The sequence below is a fragment of the Myxine glutinosa genome, chromosome 6 (assembly GCF_964187855.1).
Source record: "Myxine glutinosa chromosome 6, kmMyxGlut1.1, whole genome shotgun sequence".
Lineage (NCBI taxonomy): Eukaryota > Metazoa > Chordata > Myxini > Myxiniformes > Myxinidae > Myxine > Myxine glutinosa.
The window spans coordinates 105,481,881-105,497,048 of record NC_136266.1 but is presented as its reverse complement, the minus strand read 5'-3'; the positions used below and the strand labels follow the sequence as shown (position 1 = coordinate 105,497,048).

The 15,168-nt window shown below is 44.5% G+C and overlaps 1 protein-coding gene across 3 annotated transcripts in view; it reads right to left on the bottom strand.

Moving 5' to 3' along the window:
• The window catches only part of LOC137430140 (active breakpoint cluster region-related protein), a 102,239-nt gene that overhangs the window by 11,251 nt on the left and 75,820 nt on the right, over positions 1-15,168 (bottom strand). For all 3 annotated transcript variants that reach the window (XR_013623840.1, XM_068120749.2, XM_068120750.2), the window contains exons 14-19: positions 8,210-8,284; positions 7,976-8,073; positions 5,291-5,431; positions 2,862-2,921; positions 1,652-1,761; positions 780-919 (exon numbers count right to left, since the gene is read on the bottom strand). Coding sequence is in view for 2 of the 3 variants with exons in the window: in XM_068120749.2 (XP_067976850.2) it covers positions 780-919; positions 1,652-1,761; positions 2,862-2,921; positions 5,291-5,431; positions 7,976-8,073; positions 8,210-8,284 (624 nt within the window). In the remaining variant the exon portion in view is untranslated. The remainder of the gene's footprint in view (positions 1-779; positions 920-1,651; positions 1,762-2,861; positions 2,922-5,290; positions 5,432-7,975; positions 8,074-8,209; positions 8,285-15,168) is intronic.

Sequence of the window (15,168 nt, the reverse complement as noted above, 5' to 3'; positions counted from 1 at the left end):
GCTGCTCAGTCTTGTTGTGTATGGTTACTATTTGTTGGAAAGAGCAAACTGCGCTGCAGATTTGGAGAATAAATTTCACTTCATTGGTTGCTTAAAAGTCTACATTCAGTTTTTGAAAGGACCAAAACAAAAATAACTAGAACAGCACTCGGTAGAGCGCATACCTCCGCCAGGCTGAACAGTTTATGTGTTGTATCCCACTGATAGGCTGGATCTGCATCCATACCATTCATCCTTGGCACACACCAACATCTAATTGGCTTGTTCGTGTTACCTACCCAACTCATCCACCAAGTTTCGTCCAAATCCATCCACATTTTTTGAGATATTGCACTATGTATCGTTTTTGGCACTATCTCTCAATGTTGAAGAATCACTTAAAAATTCGACTAGCCGGATCCAGATCCGTATCTTCAGCAAAATCTAATTATTTCGTCCTTGTCACAAACGCTACCTCTCCACCTAGTTTCGTCCGAATCTGTCCACAACTTTTTGAAATATCTTGTTCACAGACAAACAAACAGGGGTGAAAACATAACCTCCATACACCTTCAGTGGCAGAGATAATAAAATGACAGTTTATAGGTTGGGGAGTGGGGTGGGTGGGCAAAGATTAAAAGGTTCTGTAAAATGGTGGGGATGATTCCCCTCCTCATTCACCCTCCGCCTCCCCTTAAAATAAAACATTTCACAGCCGATTTGTACTCTAACTTGCAATGTACGACTACCATCATCCGCTTATGAGTGGAAGCAGGTGTGGTCAAGCAAGCTGCACTCACTGTTATCAAAGGCGGCCTTGAGAGTCTGAATGTCTGTGGCGACACCCGAAACGCGGTAGATTCCCACTTCCTCGATACCTCGTCGCTCGATCTCTTCCACGCATTGCCGCACTATGTACGGAATCTGTGAGCGCTCTCGCCTGCAGCACAGCGGTATTAGTGAAGAATCAAACATCTGTAACAGACTCCTATAGGATTATCTAGAAAACCAGAACAATGGAATTTTCAAACCTGCTCAAACAGAGAACAATGTATCAAATTAACAAAGACAACAAACAAAATAGATTGCACCAATATTCATTTCCTTTCTTTTTGTTCTTTGGTTATTATGGGACGAGCAGGAGCGGCCTGGGGGAGGATTTGGGGCAAATTGATTTTGGCCAATAGCTAATAATATCCCTCCCTCCCTCCCTCCGGAAGGGTTCAGTAAACCAATTGCACAGGTAAAAATCCCAAGTCTCCCTTTCCTCATCAAGAGAGGGAGCAGTAGGGAAGGGGTGGTGTTGGAGAAAGTAGGGGGTTATTTTGAAGCCATGATCTAACCATGGGTACCCCCAGTGCATATGCAAAATTTGGCACATATCATCAAAGCCGCTTTTGATTCTTTGAGGTTCAGACATTCCGACATCGAGAATTGCTAAATTTTAGTATGATGTGTGCAGCGTTCCTTCTTAGAGGCAGTTTTGAATTATCAGCCCAAAAACATTTGGGGTCGAGTCGTGGACCTTAATGTCATGTGTCAAAATGTAACAAGTATGTATGAAATACAAGCTGGTCATCAAAAAAACAACATTTATAGGGTATGAACAAAATCCTGTTAAAGGATGCTCGTATATTTTTATGGGATCATAAAGAGTGACCGCTTGCCATACTTTGTCACCACCGCAATCTTGACACCAAACACGCCAGTCATCTTCAGTGATGGCAAACGCTTCAGGCTGAACTCGCGGCTTGTTAGTCTCACGGATAACTTCAGCTCCACCTGTTTGCAACATTTGAGAACAAGCGATGTAAAAACCAACCCAGCCTGAACTCATTCGTTATTCATTCTATGGTGATATTTCCAAGGCATTCGTGTAACTCCCACACGTAATTAGGGAAAGTGCAAATGCAGTAAGTTTATATACGTTTAGTGGGCCGAAAGGATGGCCTAGGCCCTAGAGGTGTGCACACTCGCCTCTAAACCTGTCTAGCCTGAATTTGAATCCCAACCCAGCTATAAACTGTCATCCCGGTGTTTCACAGGCAGGATGATTCCTCAATGTATGTGCCGTGCCGTCCCTCAGATGGGCGTTAGATGGGCGTCCCACCTGCCGGCATCCATTGGTAGATGTCAAAGATCACATGTTGCCCTTCGCGATGAGTAAGCAAGCAATCACCAGCACCCTGAACAAATTACAATTTCCTGCCCTAACCAGGAGATGGCGTTACATTAGCAGCACAGACGCACTCTCAGCCAATGATGCGACTCCACAACCTTGTGCTGCATATGAATGAAGAAGTATATATATTTTTTCAAAGTTGTTACCATGTGGAGCACACCAAAAACACACAGCAGAATGACTACATCCCTTCCAGCTGATCTAGCACAGATTAGAAGTTGGTCAAATACTTGGAATATAACCTTAAATCCAACTAAGTTAAGTCTTCCATGCTATCCTATCACTTTAAACTGAAAAAAAATACTTATAATTCTTCAAAACAAACCCCTGGTTTAAAAAGAAAGAAACAAGGTTCCCTTCAAATCCTGATTCTCACCATCAAAGATGGCCTACCCTGGCTCAAGAACATTTCAACGCTGGCTTAAAATGTAAACACACCAGTGGGGATGAGAGAGACAGTGAGATAGAGAGAGAAAATTATTAAACAATTATGCACTCGCAATGTACGACTACATTGCGTACATTGCAAGTGCATAATTTTTTTTATTTTCCTCGTTATAAAACAAGTTTTTCCTCGTTATTATTGAAAAACCAGGTAATTTAACCCAAGACCTTCAATGACTTTAAAATTTAATCAGTTCTTCCTTAACAGCTTGGCACGACCAAGTGGCTTCTTCTTCGTTAACAGTTCGAGACAAACCTCATTCATGTCGATCACCCGGTCCTGCCAGTCTTTATCCGAGAGGTTTTTGTGATCAAGCTGAAAGACAACAATATGACACTTTCTTTCACAATACATCTGAGGTTCTTCAAAACTATGAGCAGCACACCATCTTGTATTTCCAGGTGCTTTTAAAATATTCAAATTGTCAAGATCACCATGTAAATTTCAAAGACAGACAAAAGGAACTTGGCTAACAATCTGTATTGTATGGCGGACGGAAAGGGGTGATGGGTGTGAATAAAACTGCTTTGAGTTTAAAAAAAACAAAAAACATTTTTATTACTTATGGTCCATGGCTAATAGCTGGCATACTCACCGACATTTTCATAGTGGTGGAATCTAAGTAACCAACGTCGATGTGCAGTGACATCGACATGGCATACATTTCTAAAGAGCTTACTCCGCCTTGTGAGACAGGTGTCACCTCTGCTCACATCAGTGTGACAAGGTGCACTGTTATTCTAGCAAGCATAAGGGTCTCCGCCAGAGAATTGCATTCAAGCAAGAAGTGCAGAATGCACGGTCTACGGCGTCACAACAAGACTCTTTACAATCAACACAAATTATTCTCACGCAGGTTGGGAACTTTCCTTTCACGTTTGGGTGTGCAATCCCAACATTTTTTGGAATATGTTGTGCTACAATTAAAGATGGTGGAATCAAACAAACTTTTTCTCCTCTTTTCTCTGAAGGTTGGAATGAACCAACGACAAGAACCACGTGCCAATGCCGCCAGCAATCGTGCAGCACACGGTTAAAACGGCGCATCGTTGCAGGCGACACATGCCAATGATTAAGACTTTAGATAATCAAATCTTAAAAACCAAATATATTAAATCCTTAATTACTTATCTTAACAGATCTAACAAGATTTTGTGACACGCACTCCGATATTAAAATCGGATAGATTACAAGTTACAAGTTGTCCTAATTTGTTTCCTGAGAAATTCGACAACAATGCTACCGATAATTCATTGAGGTTGCACAAATAAGCCAGACTGACAGTTCGGCACAAAGACAAGAAGGCATAGTCTCTCCTGCTCTGACCTTCAATCCGAAGATCTTTCTGCGCAGTTTCTTCCACAGGCCGGCCCCACTCACCATTACATTCTCAGAGTTTTCTTCAGCCTGAGGCATTGATGCGCCTGTCTCACCCATAGCAGTCAAGCCAGTGAAGTATGGCACCTCTTGCCCACAACGTATATCCAAATCGGTGATCTAACAGCAGATTCACCAGGTGTACCTGACACGATTTGGTCAATTCTCCAGCCAAGTCGTCGGTCGAGTACCGTCCAGTGGAGAAAAACAAGTAAAGCTTCGCATTTTCGAGAAAGGGAGGAATGTTTCCCTACCCCATTAATTTCGTTCTTTATCTTCTCTAACGGTAAAGTGAAATGCTATAAATTCTTGATTTCAGAGGAAGCTCTTTTTGCAGAATAATTAAAGAAGGAAAAAAAAGAGAAGAGGCCGATCAGGACATTGAATAAGTTGCAGAGCGGCAGTGAAGTGCCATCTTTGGTCCAAGTTGTATCTTAATTAAGAGCAAGGGTTTCCTTCTTTTCTGATCCTTGTAGAGACGAATATCCGTATGGGAAATTGCATCGTAGTTTCCAATGTCGACAACCAAGTCTCAAAGAAGAACAAACTGCTGTAGCAGCCACACCACACCCTGCTGGCCGACACAGCATTTGGGATGGATATTTGAACGTGGAACTGATCAGGAATGTTTCCCCCTCCAAACCCAACCCTCATCTCTCTCGTTCCCAAGCTCTAGGCTTAAAATATCTACGAATGAAGGCAGTAATACTCATAAAAAATGAGCCAGTGAGGAGGAAAGTGCCTAACTGGGTTATAAATAAAGAGGTGATTATTATAGGGATGTAGAGAAAGAAACAATTTATAAAGTCCAAAATGGCTGTGTCGTCCATGATGTGTTTACTTTCTTGTAAGTAGTGAAGATGTAGAAGGGAGGGGGAAGTGGGGGACATTCATTACATTCTGTGCCGAATGACCTCATGACTCAAGGCTGGGATTTGTTCTGGTTTGGTTTTCCCAGGATTAAAAGGCCGGAGGTACTGTGCTGGGAAGGCAGTGTACTGGAGGGGTCACATTTATGCTAAAGTACCAGCAAGGCTGTACAAATCCCAATGAAGTAACAAATACAAATAAATTATTATTTTTATTATTATTATTATCATCACTATCTTTACGAAAGCTAGTGGATCGATTAATCTCTATCTTCACTGAAATCAAGTAAGTGGATCGATCCACCAAAGGAGCTCCAATCCATGACAGGGGGCTGCTCGAAATGTGATGTGTGAACACAAACTCAAAAACATTCCAAGATCCGCATGAGGACCTCTGGTCCATTTCCAGTAATGCTCTGCTTTTGCCAAATACCTCACCTTTATCTGCCCTTTACAAAGGATTGCATCTGCCGTGTCCAGGTCTGCTCTGGGGAATTTGCTGCGTTGATGGCCTGTTGCAGTTTTATTGCAGCACAGGATATGCAGGGTCTGAGAGCCCTCCAGCTCTATCTCAAACTCCTGACAATACAGCAAAGGCAAAGTAAGTGACTGTATCAAAATAACACTTAGAGGGTTCATATAACACGTCGGCCCACATAATGTCAAGTATATACTTCAATTTTAATAAAATAATGATTTTAACACGTTGACTGCCGACTACGGTGTACACGGTGTCTTTCGGAAATCCAGCTCGTGCCTGGCATATGGAATTGATAATCTTGTCCCACTACCTGCTACGAGTTTTCTCATAATGCGGAGTTTCCCCAACAATGGATTAGAAATGAAATTAGACTTGCTCATAAATGCTAAAATTTGAAAATAACGTATATGTACATGCATACTAGGCTTGCAAATGGGAGTGGTGTATACTATAAGAGTTGGGAGTCAACGTGGTAAAGATCGTTTTTAAAAATCCGGAAGTTTAGCGCCTTATACACTGTCAAAAGAAGACTGAGTTGTAATTGAGGAGATTCATAGAGCCCCCAATGCTGTACCCTCTCACATGCCATGCCCTCTCATACTATATAATGATATATAGCATGCTTCCTGGAAGTATTATGAAGGCGATTCGTTTTCTACAGTCTTGAAGTATGGTATATACACTACCGGTCAAAAGTTTTAGAACACCTCAATTTTTCCAGCTTTTATTGAAATTTACGCAGTTTGATGTCCAGTGAATAACCTGAAATGGTACAAAGGTAAGCAGTAAACTGCTCAAGGTTAAAGAAAAAGTTTAGGTTAGCAAAAACAGGGAAATAATGTAAATTGCACAGTTATATTGTAAAAAAGGCCTTCTTCAGGGAACAAGTAATGGGTTAACAACTTACAGCTGTTTTGCAGCAATGTAAGTAAATGAAGCCTTGAAAGTTGATGCAAACAATTCCTACAGGTGTCCCAGTGTCCCAACCTCTGCTGATTACTTGATTACAAACCCCCTGTCTATAAAAGCAGTATTGGAACAGACTGTTATTATACCCTCTGAAGCATTATTTGGACAATATTGCACTGCAGGAAGTAGTATATTGGAAACTGGAGGAAACACTGACAGGAAGAGGTCTGGCAGACCCAAAGCCACAACAGAATAAGAAGACAAGTTTCTGAGAGTCAACAGCTTGCATGATAGGTGGCTCACAGGACAACAGCTTCAAGCACAGCTTCACACTGGTCGAAGTAAGCAAGTCTCAGTTTCAACTGTGAAGAGAAGACTTCGAGCTGCAGGTTTGACAGGTCGAGTGGCAGTAAGAAAGCCATTGCTAAGATGGCAAAATAAGAAAAAGAGCCTTGCCTGGGCCATGAAACACCGCCAGTGGACTACTGAAGACTGGAAGAAGGTCTTATGGACCGACGAATCAAAATTTGAAATCTTTGGTTCATCACGCAGGGTTTTTGTACGCCATCGAGTAGGCGAAAGGATGGTTCCTCAGTGTGTGACACCAACTGTCAAACATGGAGGAGGAAGCGTGATGGTCTGGGGTTCTTTTGCTGGATCCAGAGTCAGCGACTTGCACAGAGTGACTGGTACCCTGAACCAAAAGGGCTACCACAGCATTTGGTCAGGGGTTCATCCTACAGCAAGATAATGACCCTAAACACACCTCCAGGCTATGTCAAATCTACCTTCGAGGAAAATAAGACGGTAGGCTTCAAATCATGGAATGGCCAGCACAGTCTCCAGACTTAAACCCCATCGAGCTGGTTTGGGATGAACTGGGCAGAAGGGTGAAAGCAAAGCAACCTACAAGTGCAACACATTTGTGGGAACTTCTGCAACAGTGTTGGGAAGAACTTCCCGAACAACATTTGATTTCCATTGTAGAAAGAATGCCACGAGTGTGTTCGGCAGTTATATCTGCAAAAGGTGGCTACTTTGCCGAGTCAAAAATTTAAATGAAATTTTGTTAAACAAAATGATTCTATGATTTCTTTTTTTATCTCCAATTGTTTATTTGTTCTATGCTTAATTTCAGAGTACGTTGAGACATTAAACTGCGTAAATTTCAATAAAAACTTGAAAAATTGAGGTGTTCTAAAACTTTTGACCGGTAGTGTAATTCAATTTAAAGGTTTAAAGAGGTTTAAAGGCGTATAAATAAATTAATCCCAGATTTTACCACCATTTTCGCCAGTGTCTATTACATCACCCTATCTAATACATTACAATAGTTCTTCGTGCCTGTTGTTTGTGTCATTTATAACATCCTTACCAGAAGGTTTCCTGTTTGGAATATAATGGTCCCAATATAATTTCCCAATATTATGATCGATAGATGTCACACTTTTAGGAAATACAATAAGGATCGATACACGTCACACAGAAGTGATAAGCAAAACCAATAATGATAGATAAATGTCACACAGAACAAATGAATTACTTTTGCTAGACAAGTTCATATTCGGTCATCTGATTTAAAGATTTGCTTCAGGGCAACTTTAAATATTATCTAAGCTCCACATATCCAACAGCTCATCTATGCGTTGCAGGCCAAGAACAACATTGCTGTTATCAAGGTAGCCGTAATGTCACCAAGATACTCAGAGCATGAAAGAACACACTCTACCTACCTCGTTCCATTTGGGATTGGCCGTGTCACGACACGTTCGTGTCCGAGCTTGGTTGACGAAGTAGCCAAAGGAGTCCACCTCGATAGTGCAGTAAACGTCTAGAAGAAACATGTACACAAAGACATCACCTTACACGCCCTTCTGGTGATGGGAGCACTCCACACTGTTTTTGCATTCTACACGAGGACCACAGATGCAAGCCCCTGACCCGAAGACAGAAAACGGGCAACTCACTGACTGGCCGTTTAAATCCAGATGCAGAATGTATGATGACATAGAGGAACCCGTACAACCCAGTGGGTTCATCATCTGCAATGTAAGAACCGGAGAGCAGGAAGGAATAAAAATGACAGATACTAAACATTGCAGTTGTATTTGGCATTGGGTCGCAATGACTACGGCATGCCTTTGCAGAACGAACAATTATAGGCTCAGGGCCCAAAGTTTCAACAAAAGAGAAGAGTTGCATTCATTGGGGCTACATGCATCATGTACAACGGAACAAGTGAGGGACGAAGAGGAGGGAGGGAGATTTTGGGGTTACAAGATGTCATAAACATGTCCTGCATCATGATAATGGTATAACATGTTGAAGTAATAAACCATGGAAGAAACAGGCTTCCAGGAATTTCTTTTTTATTGAAGGGCAAAAAAAACCTAACATTTACCTTTTTCTTCAGCATTGAGAATCAACAACGTAAAACTTTCCGTTGTAGTTTTCCGTCATTGATAGCTTTCCGTTATCAAAGCAGAACCAGGAAGAGGAATCATCAACGTTCCTGCCATACAACTAATAAAGTGTGTGCTGAGAGGTAACTACCAACTGCAGATTGATGTCGCATGTCCAAACAAAACGTCAAAGCCATGCCACGTCTCCACTAACAAGTTTGAGCTGGACCCGTTAGATTCCTATCGGAGTCTCTACTCACCGATTCATGGCAGGATCATTTGGAATTGACCAAACAAGCTTGCTGGAATGACGAGACGGTGATGTTCATGCTCAATTAAGACAGTAAAGAACTGTTACTGTTACTACTACTGTTACTACTACTGTTACTACTACTGTTACTACTACTGTTACTACTACTGTTACTACCACCACCACCACCACCACCACCACCACCACTACTTTAAGGGCCTCATTTACTTCCACCTTCTTGTGTGGTAGGCCGGGAAAGTGTTTCATGGACCGGCTAGTCAGGCCTGACGTTCGACTGAAGGTGATTTATTCAGGGTGACTGATATCTCACTTACTCTTCATGAAAGATGCAACCATCTAATGCTAGCAGATCCACCTGATGGACGACTTGCATCGCAACGCAACACCCTGCTTGAAAAGCAGCAATCCGACAGTTTATAGCTGGGTCAGGAATCAAACCCACACTACACAAATCAAAAGTAAGTGCACTACCTCTCAACCATCCTGTCTGACATGCTTGATTAAGATAATGTCCTTTAATCTCAATGTGGGCTGGCAGGATGGCCTAGAAGTACGCACACTCGCCTCCAAGCTGTATAGCCTGGGTTTGAATCCCGACCCAGCTATAAACTATCAGTTCCGTGTTTCACAGGCAGGGTGATTCATCATTGTGTGTGCCGTCCCTCGGATGGATGTTAAACCGGGAGTCACGTCTGCCAGCATTTGTTGGTGGACGTTAAAGATCCCATGGTGTCCTTCGCAAAGAGTAGGCGAGTATCGCCAGCACCATGGCCAAATTCCTGCCCTAACTAGGCAAATGTCAGGCCTGGCCAGACCGGTTCGTGAAAGACATGGACCAAGCTCCCCCCGGTCGACCCCACAAGGTGGGATAATAGTGGCAGTTAAAGAGCAACAATACCATGAATCTCAATGTGGAGCTCGGTTCTACTCCAGCCTTATTTTGGCTGAAGAGTTTTGAGGCTTTCAAGTGATGTCACGAGAGTGCTCAAAATACAAAATACACCATCATTCTATCTCCAATTCTTTATCATTAAGCACTCTTGCACTTTTCAAAAGTAATTCATCAATTTCCTTCATCATGTCAAAGATTTCTTTGGATTTGCCCTACTAAGTCTTCATACTGTTACGGATTCCGGATTTATGTGAATTACTATTCAGGTCATTTCTTATTAATGTTTATTCTATTAAAGGTTGTTGTGGTTAAATGGTTAGAAGCGCTCCTGATAACAGGAGACCGGAAACGGGATGGTAAACCGGAAGAAGAAAAAGACAAGGTCGGGAGAGAAGCGGCCATCTTGATCCTCGACCAGCTCCGACGCGAGCCGAGTCGATCTTTATCTGCTTTGGAACGCTGCGTTTGAAAAGCCCGTCTGCCGAGAGGAGTTACCTGTGCGGGTTGATTGCCTGTTACGTGTCAGGTTGCCGTGGGTTCCTGGAAGGAACCAAGCGTCTGGCACTGTTCGCCTCGACGCCTACGAGTGCGTGTACGGGTCGCACCTTGGGCCTCGCGCGCTTTGCGAGCCGTTCACAGCCCAGAGGCCGCGATCACGGGCTCTGACCCCGGTGGCGTCCCGAGGAGGTGTCCGCTGCAGCAGCCGTTTTCCGGTACGGGACGTGCACGTTTGGAGCACGTCAGCCAGGGGTCCGTTCAACCGCCCGTGTGCGGAGAAGTCGACCTTCACCTTGGTCTGGAGGGGCCCAGAGACATTGTGAGGGACAGTGACCATTGAGGGTGCAGTGAGTGGGGTAAAGGGGGGAAATATATGAGATGGCCATCTTAGTAATATTGTTGATTGATTGTTGATTGTTGTTGATTGATTGGGAATATATTATTGATTAATCCGGATCCTTGGTGTGGGGTTTCTTATTGACTGGAATTCATATTGATTGCGTTACGAAAGCGTACAAATCATATATCTTTCTGGCGGGGTTCCTCTCACGGTCCGGGGGTCACCGAGACCAGATAGTCACCGGGAGGACCACGTAACAGAATTGGGGGCTCGTCAAATTGAAGTCCGGGATCTAAAATTGTATCAAATAATAAAATAATATTTTTATTAATTAAAATTAATTAATTAATTATTAATTGGTAAATTATTGGGAAATTGTGGTAAAGTCTTGGGTGAAGGTTAACAGGTGTTAACGATAGTCACCATGGCGTTTGTGGCACAGAACTTTGCGGGAACCCCGAGTGAGGCACAGTTCCGAGCGTTACTAAAATCGGACCTCTTGAAATTGGCCAAACATTTTAACTTGGGGGTCCGAACTAATTTGAGGAAGGCAGAGTTGCAGACCGCGGTGATACAATCTATGGTGGGATTAGGAACATGGGACGAGTTAGCCTGGGAGTGGCTACCCGAAGAACCAGAAGACGTTGAGCTCCGGAAACTGGAGTTGCAATTACGGAGCCAGGAACGGATCAAAGAAGAAGAAAGGAAAGCAGAAAAGGAAAGAGAAGAAGAAGAAAGGAAAGCAGAAAAGGAAAGAGCAGAAGAAGAAAGGAACGCAGAAAAGGAAAGAGCAGAAGAAGAAAGGAAAGCAGAAAAGGAAAGAGCAGAAGAAGAAAGGAAAGCAGAAAAGGAAAGAGCAGAAGAAGAAAGGAAAGCAGAAAAGGAAAGAGCAGAAGAAGAAAGGAGGGTGGAACGAGAACTCCAGGAAAGGTTAGAAAGGATGAAAACAGAGGAAAGGAAAGCAGAAGAGAGGAGAGAAGAGAAACAAGCAGAGGAAAGGAGAGTGGAACGAGAACTCCAGGAAAGGTTAGAAGGGAGAAAAGCAGAGGAGAGGAGAGCTGCAAGGGAACTCGAAGCAGAGGAGAGAAAAGCCGAAAGGGAATTAAAGGAACGTGACATGGCGCTTCAGCAAGAAATTAAATTCAAGGAGCTGGAGCTAATGAGAGAACGGGGAGAGGTACCACCCTTGCTGACGGGGCCGACACCTAGCCAGAACACCTGGGATGTGGGCAGACATGTGAGGCTGGTTCCACCCTTCAGTGAAAAGGAGGTCGCTAAATTTTTTCCACACTTTGAGAAAGTGGCTCGACAGTTAAACTGGCCGGAGGAGGCCTGGACCATACTAGTGCAAAGTGTGCTGGTGGGTAAAGCTCAAGATATTTATTCGGCGCTACCAATGGACCAATGTGCAGATTATGAGGTATTGAAGAAGCACATTCTCAAAGCCTATGAGTTGGTTCCTGAAGCTTACCGGCAAAAATTCAGGAATGCCAGGAAGAGGGAGAGTGAGACCCATGTGGAGTTTGCCAGAGTGAAAGAATACATGTTTGATCGGTGGTGTGAGTCAAAAGGAGTCGGGAAGGACTTCGAAGCATTGCGTGACTTGATCCTGGTGGAGGAATTTCAACAGTGTGTCCACGAGGACATCAAAGTGTACTTGCAGGAAAAGAAAGTACCAAAGTTGTGGGACGCAGCCACCATGGCAGATGATTATGCCTTAACACACCGGATAGGGGTCCACAAACCTAACTCCTCGCCTAGACTTCAGCAGGGGAGTTATGGAACACCCGGTGCGGAGAACGACAATACATGGCGGTGGCCTCGAGAGGATTATGGGGACAACTCTGATACCCCAACTGTTCGAAATCAGGGGGCTACGGGCCCAAGACAAACTTATTTCCCGGGGGGCCCGAGGCAGACCACGAGTTTTTCCTCTGGGCCTACTTGCGCCTTTTGCAAAAAACCTGGACACTTGATGTCCAGTTGTTACCTCATGAAAAGGGACAACCCAGAGCGGAGTCCGACTAGTACAACTCCGAATGCGATGGCAAACGTAAGAAATCGCCCACAGAAGAGTTACCAACCATTTATTTATGAGGGGTTTGTCTCACTAGAGGGAGACTTGACTAACCCAAGACCTGTTAGGGTATTGAGGGACACAGGAGCCCATCAATCCTTAATGCTTGAAGGCATTTTGCCATTGTCAAAGAGTACAGCAACTGGTGATAGTGTTCGGTTGCAAGGGATCGGTGGCTGTGTTAGTGCCCCACTTCATGTCATCCATTTGGAATCCGATTTGGTGTCAGGACCGGTCACCGTCGGTTTACAAGCCACGCTTCCTGTAGAGGGAGTATCTGTGGTTATCGGGAATGATTTGGCCGGGGGTCAAGTTTATGGTAACCCGGGGGTTGGTAAAGAGCCCAGCAGGGAAAATAACACCATACCAGCTCGGGATGGCGACAAAAGTACCAAGTTATTTGTAGGGGGACTGAACTTCAAAACAAAGGAAGCAGTTCTGACCTCTGTCTTCAACAGATATGGGCCGCTGGTGGAAGTGCGGTTGGTAAAAGACAGGGAAACGCAACGGTCAAGAGGGTTCGGCTTTGTCACGTTTGCAAGCACAAAAGGCGCCAGAGAGGCAGAGAAGAATTGGAATGGTAAGGATTTGGAGGGTCGGACCCTAACAGTAGGGAAGGCATTTTGTAGGCGTCGAGAGGTCTACAGAAGAGGACAACTTGGCGGTAGTTTGGGTGTTGGCAGCAGCCGATATTACTATGGAGGCTCCCAGAGTTACGGCATCTCCCGAAAGAATGATTGTCAGAGCACTGGCCGAGACGGAGACCGCCAGTCAGGTGACTACTGGGACAAGGGGTCCCACCGTAACTGTTAGGAGTCCGGAGAAGTTGAAGCACTATATACGGCGGAGCCGCCGAGCCTGGGTTCCTACACGGACTAACCGTGAACGCCACGTTCTTAAAGGCGTCCAGGTAGTGAACTTTCCTGCACGGACTAACCGTGAACTCCACGTTCTTAAAGGCGTCCATGTAATGAACTTTCCTCCCCGGACTAACCGTGAACTCCACATTCCTTAAGGCGTCCATGTAGTGTATACTCAGCTTGGCCTCCCGAAAAAGTGCTATCGAGTTGTTTAACTTTGGGGTTTTGGTCACCACCCCTTAACCGGCATTCAAGAGAAACTAGAAGTTGTTGACGCTTGGTCCAGAGTGAATTACCTTTGGAATCTCTGGGGGTTTTGTGAAATGTTGTTGCTTTATTTTTGAGATGGGATAATTGTGCCCGGGGGAACTGATGATTTGGGGTGTGAGGTATCTTGTTTGTTTATCAAAGTTGGCCTGCAAAGAAAGTTTTCGCGGTGTTCAAACTTTCTTTCTTGAAGGGGGGGAGTGTTACGGATTCCGGATTTATGTGAATTACTATTCAGGTCATTTCTTATTAATGTTTATTCTATTAAAGGTTGTTGTGGTTAAATGGTTAGAAGCGCTCCTGATAACAGGAGACCGGAAACGGGATGGTAAACCGGAAGAAGAAAAAGACAAGGTCGGGAGAGAAGCGGCCATCTTGATCCTCGACCAGCTCCGACGCGAGCCGAGTCGATCTTTATCTGCTTTGGAACGCTGCGTTTGAAAAGCCCGTCTGGCGAGAGGAGTTACCTGTGCGGGGTGATTGCCTGTTACGTGTCAGGTTGCCGTGGGTTCCTGGAAGGAACCAAGCGTCCGGCACTGTTCGCCTCGACGCCTACGAGTGCGTGTACGGGTCGCAACTTGGGCCTCGCGCACTTTGCGAGCCGTTCACAGCCCAGAGGCCGCGATCACGGGCTCCGACCCCGGTGGCGTCCCAAGGAGGTGTCCGCTGCAGCAGCCGTTCCCGGTACGGGACGTGCACGTTTGGAGCACGTCAGCCAGGGGTCCGTTCAACCGCCCGTGTGCGGAGAAGTCGACCTTCACCTTGGTCTGGAGGGGCCCAGAGACATTGTGAGGGACAGTGACCATTGAGGGTGCAGTGAGTGGGGTAAAGGGGGGAAATATATGAGATGGCCATCTTAGTAATATTGTTGATTGATTGTTGATTGTTGTTGATTGATTGGGAATATATTATTGATTAATCCGGATCCTTGGTGTGGGGTTTCTTATTGACTGGAATTCATATTGATTGCGTTACGAAAGCGTATAAATCATATTTCTTTCTGGCGGGGTTCCTCTCACGGTCCGGCGGTCACCGAGACCAGGTAGTCACCGGGAGGACCACGTAACAATACCCAAGCGATGATGCTGGATTTCCATGGTCCAAATCCAATAAGTGGTGTTGCCATTTGTCTGTCGTCTCTTTATGTGCTCGTTATTTGTGTAACAGTACACCGGTGTTCAGAATGTAATACATACATGAGCCTTCAACATTGTGCAAATAATACAACAGGGCAGACTAAAGCGGTTTTGAACACGGCGCTCAACATTGTATCATCAATCATAAATTGTTTAACAAAAGTAGATCTTTCCCCCACTGAC